Source organism: Nomascus leucogenys, chromosome 1a (assembly GCF_006542625.1).
Source record: "Nomascus leucogenys isolate Asia chromosome 1a, Asia_NLE_v1, whole genome shotgun sequence".
Classification (NCBI taxonomy): domain Eukaryota; kingdom Metazoa; phylum Chordata; class Mammalia; order Primates; family Hylobatidae; genus Nomascus; species Nomascus leucogenys.
Genome location: NC_044381.1, coordinates 81,486,296 through 81,500,158, shown reverse-complemented (window position 1 = coordinate 81,500,158; position 13,863 = coordinate 81,486,296). Strand labels below are relative to the sequence as shown.

Here is a 13,863-nt window from a genome sequence, read left to right as displayed (position 1 = left end):
CTGCACCCAGCCAATAATTGAAAATTGTGCTGTGAATTGAACCTCTGATTGGTGCCCAAACCACAGTCTGGGCTAGCTAGCCTGTACCCTCCTACTATCTCCAGAGTATAAGGTGGATGTAGTTTCCTAATATTACAATATAATCATGTCATTCCCCTTGCCTTGAAGTAAACAAGAAAGAAATTCATATTTTCTCTCTAGAATCCATCACGTAAATGCAGAGGGCTGGACTACTCTTGGCTTCCACACAAGTTAGACCTCTTTGATGGTTCTCAGAGAGTCTTCTCTCAGGCCATGACAAAAGAGTTGGGTTTCCTTGGCTTTATGTCCTCAGGGGAGTCCATGACCTTGGCAAACATTCAGGCAGACTGCTGGTTCTCTCCCAGCTTTGGGATAGGGGCACTTGAAGCAAGAAGGGAAAGGATAGCAGGTACTATGTCAGAGAGAAAAGTCTGCCTCGTGGGCCAACCTGGATGATGCCTGTGAGTAAAGGTATTATCTCTTTACCAAATAAGAAATGGGCATGCATGCTGATGAACTATACCAGCACCCTCATTTACTTCTCACGAGGCATTATTATTTCATTTTATAGATTAAGGAGCTGAGAATTATTGAGGCTAAGTAACTTGACAACTGATAACCATCTAGTAAGGGGCAGAGCTAGGATGTGAACCCAGGTCACCCTTCAAACCATTCTCCACTGCTCTTCCTTAACTACCTATTAAGAAATAATGGCCACCCTTTCCCTGGCATTTCTTGCATGGAGGTTATGGGTATCCTGTTGTATTCTGATAGTCATCCCCATCAGGGTATAATCTGCAAAAGCAAGGCAAGACTTGCCTGTGAGTAGGGAGCTAGGTTGTCTCTGAGGGTAAGATTTCCTGTGTCATTTGACCAGGAGAGAGGTCAGTAAGTTCAAGCTAGGGGAGGGGAAAGGGATCAACTTTTCTTGATCTGAACTTCAGAATACCTAGAAGTCTAGCACTTCTCTTGGCTAGTGGGTATAAAAGTTGACCTACCCCAGGTGGAAGAGGACTAAAACCTCAGAACTTTCAGGGTCTTAAGTTGATGGGATAAAACTTGATGCCCCTGAGATCAAGATGTTACTTTGTGAAACAGATTGTCTGGATTCAGGACACTCCATTTTCCTCCCCTCTCTCTGGCTACAATTTATTGGTCTCCTTCTAAAGCTCCTTTTCTGAGGCATGTTCCTTCCCTAAATGAGGGCCCTCTCAGAGCTCCATATGGTTATTCTTCTCATTCCCTCTGAATAATTCCAACTACTTCGCTAGCACCAATTACACACAAATTTATATTCAAGGCTCAGATCTCTCTGCAGACTTATAAAGTGACACATCAGTCTATTGAACACTGTCAATCAGCTGTCTTAGAAGCATCTCAAACTCAGTCTGTCCAAAATAAACACACTCCCCCTTTACCGTGTATTCCCACCTCCTGTTTCCCCCATCTCAGTAAATAAGCACCACCTTCAAACCAGGTGCTCATGCCAGAAAATGGTGTCTTCCTTGATTCCTCCATCACCCTCACCCCTCATGGCTCACTAATCACTAAATTCTTTAATATCTTTTTAAGCTACTTCCCTCTCTTTCCACTGCCACCATCCTAATTTTAGCCATCTGTCAACTGAGTTTCTGCAACTGCTTCTTAACTGATCTCCTTGCCTCCAGTCTTATCTCCCCCCAAACAATTTTCCATCTTTTAGCCATTTTTCTTTCTTTTTTTTTTTCTTGAGATAGGGTCTCACTGTTGCTTAGGCTGGAGTGCAGTGGTGCCATCATGGTCACTACAGCCTCACCCTCCAGGGCCCAGATGATTCTCCCACTTCAGCCTCTCAAATAGCTGGGACTACAGGTGTGCACCACCATGGCTGGCTAATTTTTGTATTTTTTGGTAGAGATAGGGTTTTGCCATGTTGCCCAGGCTGGTCTCAAACTCTTGAGCTCAGGCCATCTGCCTGCTTCGGTCTCCCAAAGTGCTGGGATTACAAGCGTGAGCCACTGTGCCTGGCCCAGCCATTTTTCTAAGATGCGGTTCTTTTTTTTTTTTTTTTTGAGACAGATTCTAGCTTTGTTGCCCAGGCTGGAGTACAATGGCATGATCTCAGCTCACTGCAACCTCCGCCTCCTGGGTTCAAGCGATTCTCCTGCCTCAGGCCTCCCAAGTAGCTGGGACTGCAGGCAGGTACCACCATGCCCAGCTAATTTTTATATTTTCATTAGAGATGGGGTTTTGCCATTTTGGTCAGGCTGGTCTTGAATTCCTGACCTCAGGTATTTCCTCGCCTTGGCCTCCCAAAGTGCTGGGATTACAGGCGTGAGCCACCACACCCGGGCCTAAGATGCAATTCTAATCACAGGTGACTTCTCTGCTTTGATGACTCCCCTGTGCCATCTAAATAAAGTTCCAATTCCTCACCACAGTATGCAAGATCTTTTATAATCTGGCCCTGGTGTAAATCTACTTCGTCTGGGACCATATACCCAGCCTAATAAACCACCTGCAGTCCCCACATTATGGCCCATGCCCTTGCGGGTCTGGGCTTTGCCCATGTTCCTTCTCCCTAGAATGCACTCTCTTCCTCCCCAAATCAAACGGCCCTTTACCTTGCCAATTCCTATTTTTCCTCAGGTCGTAGCTTAGATATCACCTCCCTTGGGAAGCCTTCTCTGTCTCCTCTGTCCATTGGACTTCAGGAATTCCAGGTCCCATATCTGGATCAGGCCGCTTTGGTGAATGCAACTTTCTTCAGCCCTGGTGCCCAGCCCAGTGTGGCAGTGGCAGCAGTTCCTGGTAAGCAAGCCCCAAGCAGAGCAACAATCTCAGGGAAAAAGAGGTCAGTTCCACAGCACCGCTAACAACAGACTCTCCTTTTGGTAGTAGCCTGGAAGGGTCTGGTTTCTTTTCAGTAAGAAGGGCAGCATGGATATCCCTGCCTGTACCTCCAAATGCCCAAGCTATCTGCATTACCTCCTTCCCACCACTCAGTGGAAAAGCTGCGGCTCTCTCTTCCAGCCCCGACCTCTGATCTTGACCCCAGTCCCACCTTCCTTCCTCTGTTTATTTATTTTTTCTGCCATAACAAAGTCACTCAAGATTTTCCTACCTTTAAATCAAAACTAACAAAAATCCCCAAAACCTTCCCTTAGTCCCAGATCCACTAAAGGCTACTATGTCTTTCTTTCCTTCATTCACTAGTAAACCTACTGATAAGAGTACTCTCTTTTGGGCCGGGCACGGTGGCTCACGCCTGTAATCCCAGCACTTTGGGAGGCCGAGGTGGGCAGATCACCTGAGGTCAGGAGTTTGAGACCAACCTAGCCAACACTGTGAAACCCCGTCTGTACTAAAAATACAAAAATTAGCCCGCTGTGGTGCCGCGTGCCTATAATTCCAGCTACTCAAGAGGCTGAGGCAAGAGAACCGCTTGAACCCGGGATGGGGAGGTTGCAGTGAGCGGTTGCAGTGGAGCGAGACTCCATTTCAAAAAAAAAAAAAAAAAGACAAAACAAAAAAAGCAAGAGTACTCTATTTTGGGGGTTTTGTTTATTTGTTTTTTGAGGCAGTGTCTCACTCTGTTGCCCAGGCTGGAGTGCAGTGGCGGGATCATGGCTCACCACAGCCTCAACTTTCTGGGCTCAAGTGATCCTCCCACCTCAGCCTCCCAAGTATCTGGAACCACAGGCACACACTACCATGCTCAGCTAATTTTGTCCATTTTCGGTAGAGACAGGGTCTTGCTATGTTGCCCAGGGTGGTCTCAAACTCCTGGGCTCAAGTGACCCTCAACCTTGACCTTTCAAAGTGCTGGGATTACAGGAGTGAGCCACCACACCCAGCTGAGTACTCTATTTTTGCTAGTTTTTCATCTTTATCTCAGATTCTCACCTGTAACTACTGTCATCTGATGTATACCCTACAGCCTTCCTGAAGCTGCTTCTCGACTAGTCCCTAAGGATCCCTAACTTGTTAAATCCATAGGCCTCTTTACAGTGTTTGCCCTCCTCAGAACTCTCCAGCCTGTGACACTGCTGACCCCTCCCTGCCCAATCCTCTTTCTTGGAGAACCTTCTTTTGCCCCTGAGGCCTATGTGTATCAGGGTTTTTCCTCTGACCTTTCTAATCATTCTTTCTCTTTCTTCTTTTTTTTTTTTTCTTTCGCCCAGGCTGGAGCGCAGTGGCACAATCTCAGCTCACTGCAACCTCTGCCACCTGGGTTCAAGCGATTCTACTGCCTCAGCCTCCTGAGTAGCTGGGATTATAGGCGCCCGCCACCGCACCTGGCTAATTTTTATATTTTTAGTAGAGACGGGGTTTTACCATCTTGGCCAGGCTGGTCTCAAACTCCTGACTTCATGATCCACCACCTAGGCCTCCCAAAGTGGTGGGATTACAGGCGTGAGCCACTGCCCCCAGCCCATTCTTTCTCTGTCTTTGGCCAATTCCTCTTTCTTTGCCTGTCTCCTATTCTTGAGAGCAGTATGAAGATATCTATCAGAGGCTTAAAATGTGTACAGTAATTAAGACATATCAAGCCAATTGTAATGTACAAACCTTATTTTAAAGACTGATTGAAACAAACTTAAAAAATATCAGACAACAGGGGACATTTGAATACCAACTGAATATAACTGAATATATGATATTAAGGAATTACCATTTGCATTTTTAGGTATATAAATGGTAATTCAGTTGTATTCTCCTCCTCCCCGTTTGTCCCTCTCCTCCTTCTCTTTCCCCTTCTTCTTCTTATTTTATATATTGGGACTCCCAACCTACATCAGTTGTGTTTTCTAAGATAGTGCTTATTCTTTGAGATACATACTGAAATATTTACAGATGATATGATGCCTGGGATTTGCTTCAAAATAATTGAGGAGCAGGGTAGACAGAGGTATAGATATGAAATTGACTTTAATTTGGTACTTCTTGATGCTGTATTATGGGTTTGTTGGGGTTCATTACACCATCTTCCCTACCTTTATATATTTGAAATCTTCTAATATAAAAAGTTATAATGGGCCAGGCATGGTGGCTTACACCTGTAATCCTAGTACTTTGGGAGGCTGAGGCAGGCAGACTGCTTGAGCTCAGGAGTTCCAGACCAGCCTGGGCAACATGGCGAAACCCCATCTCTACAAAAAAAATACAAAAAAATTAGCTGGGCATGGTGGCATGTCCCTGTAGTTTCAGCTATTTGCTGGGGGGCGGCGGGTGGGCGCGGTGGGGGCTGAAGTGGGAGGATCGCTTAAGCCCAGGAGGTCGAGGCTGAACTGAGCCAAGATCATGCCACGGCACTCCAGCCTAGGTGACAAAGTGAGACCCTGTCTCTAAAATTCTAAAATTAAATAAAAAGTTTTAAATGTTTACACACACAAATACACACAATTTTTTGGAGATTGGGTCTCACTCTATCACCCAGGCTGGAGCACAGTGGCACAGTCATGACTCACCACAGCCTCAATCCTCCCACCTCAGCATCCCAAGTAGCTGGGACTACAGGCGCATACCACCAGGCCCAGCTAATTTAAAAAAAAAAAAAAAAAAAATTGTGGGAACAGAGGTCTCACTATGTTGCCCAGGCTGGTCTCAAACTACTGGGCTCAGGCAATCCTCCCACTTCAGCTTCCCAAAGTGCTAAGATCGCAGGTGTAAGCCACCACACCCAGCCTATTTATACTTATTTTTTTAAGTTTTTAAAATAATGCTGCAAGAAAAATAAAACTGGCAACAAAATCAAACCTGCAAGGCAGGGTACAGCGGCTCACGCCTATAATCCCAGCACTTTGGAAGCCTGAGGCAGGCAGATTGCTTGAGCTCAGGAGTTTGAGACTAGCCTGGGCAACATGGTAAAACCCTGTCCCTACAAAAATACAAAAAATTAGCCAGACGCGGTGGCATCTGCCTGTAGTCCCAGCTACTTGGGAGGCTAAGGGAGAATTGCTTGAGCCTGGGAGGCAGAGGCTGCAGTGAGCCTGGGCAATGGGAGTGAAACGCTGTCTCAAAAAAAAAAAAAAAAAAAAAAAAAATCAATCTACAAAGGCTTCAGATTTTGGAATTATCAGTCACAAAATGTAAAGTAAATGTAACCAGTATGTTGAAAACACAAAATAAAAATAACTCTTAACATTGGTGCACTGGTGGTCTCTGGGTATACAACTGTGGTGGAATCTTCACTTTCTGCTTTGTACATTTATATACTTGTTTTTCAGTATATATGTACAATTTTTTAATGAGGAAAAAGATATGAAATGATGGAAATGCAGAATGTTAAGAGAGTGTGTGTGTGGAGAGAGAGAGGGGAAAATCAGAAGATTTGGAAAGCTATATATGTATACCATAAGATGTTAACAGTTACTTGCTGGGTGGGACTGTGCTTTGTTTTTGCTTATTAGTATTTTGCAATTTTTTTTTTAAGAGATGGGGTCTTGCTATGTTGTTCAGACTGCAGTACAGTGGCTGGTGCTATTCCCAGGTGTGATCATGGCATAATATAACCTCAAATTCCTAGTCTCAAGCAATCCTGTCCCCTCAACCTCCCGACTTACTGGGACCACAGGTACTCACTGATGTTTTTAACCCTTTTCCTATTTAGAAAAAAAAAAGTGTAGCTCGCTGCCAACATTCATTTAATTTTACATAAACACCCTCTTTGAGGCTGAAGCAAATCTGACTGATTTTCCACATGAAAATAAAATATAAAACTATTCTTAGAGTTATTTCTCAACAGAACTAACATCAGAATCATCTCAATCATCAGAATCGTCTATTTTGGAAAAATCTTATTCATCAACTGAATCTTCGGGTAACAACTGTTTGAGAACAATGTTAACATCATGTGTAGGAATGCTACATTTTCTAGGATTTGAAATTTTCAGCGATAGACAATTACTATATTTTGTAAATGGAAATACCGCTAAAAACCGAATGCTATTAACAGAATGTCTTTTGTTTCCTAAGTCAATATACTAGAATGATGAGAAAATAATAAGGAAAGCGAGATATTTCGTTGCAAAGTTATCTCGGGGTAAATGCTGTAGCTGCAAGCACCACTGGCGAGTATTCTCTAGGCAAACAAGAAAACGGTTAAATAGTATGATTTTAAATAATATATTTCATAATTTTTTAAAGTATTTCCTAGGGTTCTGGCCTCAGTCATTCCACTTCCCACTCTAATTTTGCACTTGCCTTTCTCCTAAGGGCCAAACTCCTGCCAACTGGATTCTTAACCTGGGGGTCCTACAGGCAGGCACCTCGAATAGTATGCGTTTAAAAAAATAAGCTTGTTGCCCTTTACCCACTCCACAGGCTTACTGGCTCTCCCCACCCCTGCTTATCTCTGCATTCTCCTGCCAGAGCTCATCTGGGTCCTAGTCACCTCCTTCTTGGATTGCTGCATAATTGTCTTGTCTGCCCAGTTCTAATCTCGCCCTGCTAGGTATGACAGCAGTCACTGAACACGCCTGCTACCTCTGCAGCTTCCATCCCTACCACTGTCTACTCTCAGCCACCTCTGCCTCAGCCTTGCCCCTTCACCACCAACTGGAGTAACGTAAGTCTCCAGTAGCACTGTCTCTGACAGAAAAAGCATGTTCCAGCTCAAGAGTCCTCTCTGACTTCAAACCTATCTGTTAAAATTTGTGATGAAGCCAGGTGCAGTGGCTCACACCTGTAATCCCAGCACTTTGGGAGGCCAAGGCGGGTAGATCACCTGAGGTCAAGAGATAGAGACCAGCCTGACCAACAGGGAGAAACCCCGTCTCTACTAAAAACACAAAATTGACTGGGTGTGGTGGTACATGCCAGTAATCCCAGCCACTCGGGAGGCTGAGGCAAGAGAATCGCTTGAACCCGGGAGGGGGAGGTTGCCGTGAGCCAGGACTGCGCCACTGCACTCCAGCCTGGGCAACAAGAGAAGGACTCCGTCTCAAAAAAAAAAAAAAAAAAAAAATTGTGATGGGATATGCTCAGACTTTAACAGGGAACCAATACCTATATTTCCAACGAATCCAAACACCAACTCTGACCTAAAATATACAAGGGTCTGCCTTCCTCTACCTGAGCAGGTAGATGCCCAAGGTAATCCTGATACTATAAGGCTCACCACATTGAGTTACTTAAACACAAAGCAGCTGTACCAAAAACGGGCTGGCTCACCCCCATCTGTTCTTCATAATAATTCCTTTTCCACCTCCCTTAACAGCCTCCCAGCTTGTGTACTCCACACAGTCCGGGTTTGGAGTTTTTTGTTTTTTTTTTTTTTTTAGTTATAACTTACATGTAGTAAGGTGCATAAATTTTAAAGTGTGCAGCTTGATGAATTTTTTAATATGTATATACCCACAAAGCTACCACCCAGATCAACATATAGACCATTTCTACCACCTCCGAAGTTTTCCTTATACTGTCTCCCACTGCTACCAGTTGATAACCCCCTAAAGGTGACCATTATTTTTTATTTACTTTTATCATTAAAGTTATTTTTTGCCTATTTGTTAAAACTTTTATACAAATGTAATCATGTAGTATTTACATTTTTGTGTCTGGCCTCTTTTGCTCGTGTTTTTGTATTATGTCATATAACCTACATTTTAAGTCATACCATCACGTAGCTATTCTCCAAAATTAGTGGAAATCGAATCAAGCCACAGTTTAAGAACAATTTGGGAACAAACAAAAAGAAACTTTAGTTTATGAATATGAATATTTCACAAATATGAAAGATGATATGAAACTGATAGCTGCGAACTTATTAGTAGGCTCAAATATGAAATAGCACCATTTGGGGTGGGTTGTTAGATTAGCACTGAAAATTAGTTTGAAAAATACTGTCAGCCAGGTGCGGTGGCTCACACCTGTAGTCCCAGCACTTTGGGAGGCTTAGGAGGGTGGATCACTTGGGCCCAGGAGTTCAAGACTAGCCTGGGCAACATGGTGAAAACCTGTCTCTACTAAAAATACAAAAAACAAGCCGGGCATGGTGGTGTGAGTACTAGGCTGAGATGGGAGAATCACCTAAGCCTGGGAAGTCGAGGCTGTAGTGAGCCAAGATCATGCCACTGTCCACCAGCCTGGGCAACAGGAGTGAGACGCTATCTCAAAAAAAAAAAAAAAAAATTGGCACTTAATATTTGTACACACATTCTCTTGTGCTTTAACATGTATTTTGACTCCTGTAACTGTCTTGTGTGTCTAATCCCAAAGCTATCTGTCTATCTCACACTCACTGAGGGTGATGTTTCAGGAGCCACTGGACAGAATCTTCTGCAGCAAACCTGAGAAAGAAAACTGAAATTACTGCTTTGAAGTGACGGGTTACTCAGAAATACTGAAATACATATTCTTTTTTTTTTTTTTTTTTTTTTTTGAGACGGAGTCTCGCTCTGTCGCCCAGGCTGGAGTGCAGTGGCGCAATCTCGGCTCACTGTAAGCTCCGCCTCCCGGGTTCAGGCCATTCTCCTGCCTCAGCCTCTCTGAGTAGCTGGGACTACAGGTGCCCGCCACCACGCCCGGCTAATTTTTTTGTATTTTTAGTAGAGACGGGGTTTCACTGTGGTCTCGATCTCCTGACCTCGTGATCCGCCCGCCTCGGCCTCCCAAAGTGCTGGGATTACAAGCGTGAGCCACCGCGCCCGGCCTGAAATACATATTCTATAAAATGTAAACTTTTGATTTTGACTCTCATAAAATGTTAAGCCTTTGAATTATTTGTTTAATTAACATGAAACGTCATTATATTTATAATGTAACTATAAACATCCAGTGTAACTATATATGTCTGCTTAGCCAACTCCTTTCCTGACCTCCAGCCCCATTTGTCCAACAGCCCAAGAGGTATTAATGTGAACAAGTCATAGCAACCTGAAACACATGGCCAGTTTTGTCATGTTATTTATTTATTTTTGAGATGGAGTCTCTCTCTGTCGCCCAGGCTGGAGTGCAGTGGCTCAATCTTGGCTCACTGCAACCTCTGCTTCCCAGGTTCCAGCAATTCTCCTGTCTCAGCCTCCCAAGTAGCCAGGATTACAGGTGCCCGCCATCACGCCCGGCTAATTTTTGTATTTTTAGTAGAGATGGGATTTCACCATGTTGGCCAGGCTGGTTTCAAACTCCCGACCTCAGGTGATCTGCCCACCTCAGCCTCCCAAAGTGCTGGGATTACAGACTTGAGCCACCACACCCGGCTGCCAGTTTTGTCACTTTAATGCTGTATATGGGTGAAGGGCAATCCCAGCCACCTGATCGCCCAAGTCAGACACCTAGGAGCCAATCTAAACAACTGCTTTTCCCTCTCCCTTCACATCCAATCCCCACATCCTATCAATCCTATCCAAACATCCTGTCAATCCTATCTCTTAAGTATTTCTTAAGTATTTCTTAGTCCTTTGCCTTTCCATTTTTACCAACCTGGAGTTAATTCTAACTCTCGCTATTGCTTACTTGTATAATTATCTGTAATCCTACAACTAGTCTTCTAATGGATCACCTGCATCTATTCTTCCTCTGCTTGAATCTAGCAGATTCTTTGAATATGCTCAATAAATATTTGTTGAGTACCTACTTAAGAAGTTCTGTAGCTGGTTCCAGAGACCTGAAGATGAATAAGATAGTTCCTGCCACTAAGGAGCTTACTGTCTAGTTGAGGGAGACAGTGAGTACATGAAAAGGGCTTTGGCATTAGACAAATCTTGGTTCAAACTATCAGTTCTGCTACTTACTGGCTATATGACTTTGGTTCAGTTGCTTAATCTCCCTGAGCCTTGTTTCTTCATCTACAAAATGAGGACATTAATGTTCACTTTGCACAGTTGTTTTAAGAATTGGAAAAATATGCAAATATCTGGCACACAATCAGTGCACAACAGATAGTGTCTAGTACTATTAGTTTAGCTATACACTTGTAAGAGTCAGTGTCTTCTTTAATAGAGATTAGAATCAGTTTTTTCTAATTTAGTAATTTTATCTTGTGAGATTCACCATCTATTGCAGCAGGTATAATATGGTCCCATTAATGTAAAACTATATTTCTCTAACTCAAAAAGGCAACTTTATAAAGTAATTAAAAACATGGACTCTGTAAATCAAACAGACCTACATTTAAATAATCTTAGTCACCTCTGAGCTGTGTGATTGGGCTAAGTCACTTAATTTTCCTCAAGTCGCTGAACCCTTTGAAGACTCAGTTTCTTCATCTGTAAATTGGTTAACATGCAGCTGTTTCAAAGAGTTGGTAAACTGATTAACACAGTGTCTGGTCCATATGAAGCAGCTGGTAAGCGTTCAGAGAAAGGCTGTTCACTGAAATGATTGTCTCCTTCCAAATGTCAAAGTTTCAGTGGGTATTTATTCTTTATACTCTTCTGTTGCTTTTTTTTTCCCCCAGGCACATGTAATTTTTATAAAAACTCTAATAAAGTGTGGTTAAAATTTACCTTCTGAACTCAAGAGTTCTGGTTTCATCTTTCCAGTACCACATCCCTAATCGTAATCCCAACTGCTGTAAAACGAAATGATTGCAGCAAAAATAATTAAAAGCTCAATTTACAATCCACATGCCACAATAAACCTTTAACAGTAATTCCTACTTACTAACACACCTTTTAAGTAATAAAAAGGAAACAAAAAACAATGGTTCCTACTAGTCCCTCTTTACACTTTCAATAAGAGTGTAGAATCCTAAAGTGTTAAACTTGAAGCTAGGATTTCATCGCTTTGATTGATTTTAGGTGTGGTTTCAGTAGAACGGCAGGAAGGAGGGAGAGGGAGAAAGGAAGGGAGGAAAGCAGGAAAAGAGGAAAGAAGAGTAGGAAGGGAAGGGCGAAAGGAAGGAAGGAAATTGAGACTACATATAGCTCATCATAGCAATCTACCAATTAATTGAAATTCAGACAATAAACTGATGCCCAGGGCAGCCTCAGCTGTCTGGTTCTGGAGCCTTCCGGGCTCCAACACTGAGACTGCCCTTTACAGGCAGTGGCAAAAAGTAAGTACACCCTTTTCACCGTGGAAGCTAGCACCCCCCCCAGCCTTTCTACCCAGAGCGGGGCTGCTTCCCCCGCAGTAGGTCTCCTTATTTTGCAACCAACCAATTAGAGGTGGTGAGGTGGCATTTCGTAAATATCTAACTACCTGCGCAGGGAGCCAGAATTCAATTCTGACCATCTGTCAAATACACCAGAGGTTTTTTTTCTAGCCAAATATGGCCAGGTGTCTTTGAGAACCGCCAGCCCGGGGCGAAGGCGACGACCCGCCTCTGGAGGAGGGCGAGGGGAGCGGCGCTGGGAAAGGCGGCGCCGAAAGCCGGTTGGGGGCAGCAGGGCCCGCCTTGCGCCCAACCCGGGTATGGGGGCGACCAAGGCTGCACTTACATCCATCAAGTAAGGGGTCTGCCCACCTAACCGCTTCCTCCTCGCATAAATCTCGGGCACCCGGTACATGGCCTCGCCCTGGCCGCCACACGGCGTCGCCGAGGATACCGCCCGCAGGCGCCTGCACACGGCGGCCCGGGGCGCGGAGCGGGGCGGGGCGTCGCTTCCGTCCTGGGCCGCGCGGGCTGCGGCCGCACCCAGGCTTCTCCCGCGATTTCCAAAGCCCAGCCTGGTGCCCCCTTTCCCAGTCTTAAAAGCCATGGCGACGTATTGGCCTATCCATTGTAAAGCCGCCCAGGGCATAATTCTTCATGGCATTCCAACTGTGAACTTCATAAAGTTACTCACTTTACTGTTTTAATTGGAGTAACTACATTCAGTCCCATAGGGAAGAAAGATCCATTTCTTCCAAACTTTCATGATTAGCACTATTATTAAGTTCAAATCCAGGATGGACCTAGGTTGACGGGGAGAGCAGGGTTGAGGTGGGGAAGCAGGGTAGCCTCGTGGAAGAGAACATGGGTACGGAAATAAGGTTTTCACAACAGTTGTGCTGCTTAACAAGCTGTGGAATCTAGGACAAGACTACTCTGATCTTGTTTCTGAAAACACCAAATCAGGGGTTATGTGGATTTTTGGAGTGGTGTGTGTAAAGCACCAGTCTTAAGTACTCAAAATTAGTGTTGCTCAAAAACAAAGAACCTTGCTTAGTGTCAATGGGTATTCAATTGATATTTTTACATTTACACTTTTCAGATCATATGTCTTGTAATTCCTTCTTGCAACTGAGTTGATAATGCTGATTCTGGCTGATTTTTTTTCCTTCCAGCTTTAAGTGAGCAATGCTAGATGATGCAACATAATTGGGAATGCCTAGTATATTCTTTTGTATCACCACATCGTAATTGGCATGAGAGGCTAATAAGTAGTGGATATATATTCCCATAAACTTTTAAGTTATGTCAGTAGGCATCCCACTGCTTCTTCTATTCCCACCCTCCCCGTCTCACTACTTGATAATACACAATCACTGGCTACAGTGATTAAATAGTAATCATCTAGATTCATGTTCTGCTCACTTGAGTCCATTCTGGCAGCTGTTCAGTTGGTCCAGGTATATGGAAACCCACCTATATGCTGGCTGCAGACAAGGCTTTCTTACTACAAGATGACATGCTTGAAAAGGAGAATATCCTATATGCCAAGAGCTTTTCACCAAATAGCGAACATAAATTGGGGTGGACAGGACAGGGAAATAATGAGGTAAAGCTCCAGAAAAGATGAAGACAGACCAAGGAATCTGGATGGCATCCAATCGCTACATAATCATTACCGGGAAGACCACACTAGTGGTCAGTAAACCTCTTCAGTTCATCCCAATAATGTGTGGAGAAGTGCTGATAGAAAACTTAAGATTTTTTTTTTTTTTTTTTTTTTTTTTTTTTTTTCATGTGTCGATTTCTCACTAACTCCCTCC

General features: G+C 43.9%; 1 protein-coding gene across 1 annotated transcript in view; it reads right to left on the bottom strand.

The window, feature by feature from the left end:
- Positions 1-12,545, bottom strand: part of PPP1R36 (protein phosphatase 1 regulatory subunit 36) — a 41,928-nt gene extending 29,383 nt beyond the window's left edge. Inside the window, exons 1-3 of the mRNA XM_003267813.3 lie at positions 12,387-12,545; positions 11,451-11,515; positions 9,246-9,293 (exon numbers count right to left, since the gene is read on the bottom strand). Coding sequence (XP_003267861.1) covers positions 9,246-9,293; positions 11,451-11,515; positions 12,387-12,455 — 182 coding nt within the window. The 5' untranslated portion in view covers positions 12,456-12,545. The remainder of the gene's footprint in view (positions 1-9,245; positions 9,294-11,450; positions 11,516-12,386) is intronic.
- Positions 12,546-13,863: the final 1,318 nt, after the last annotated feature.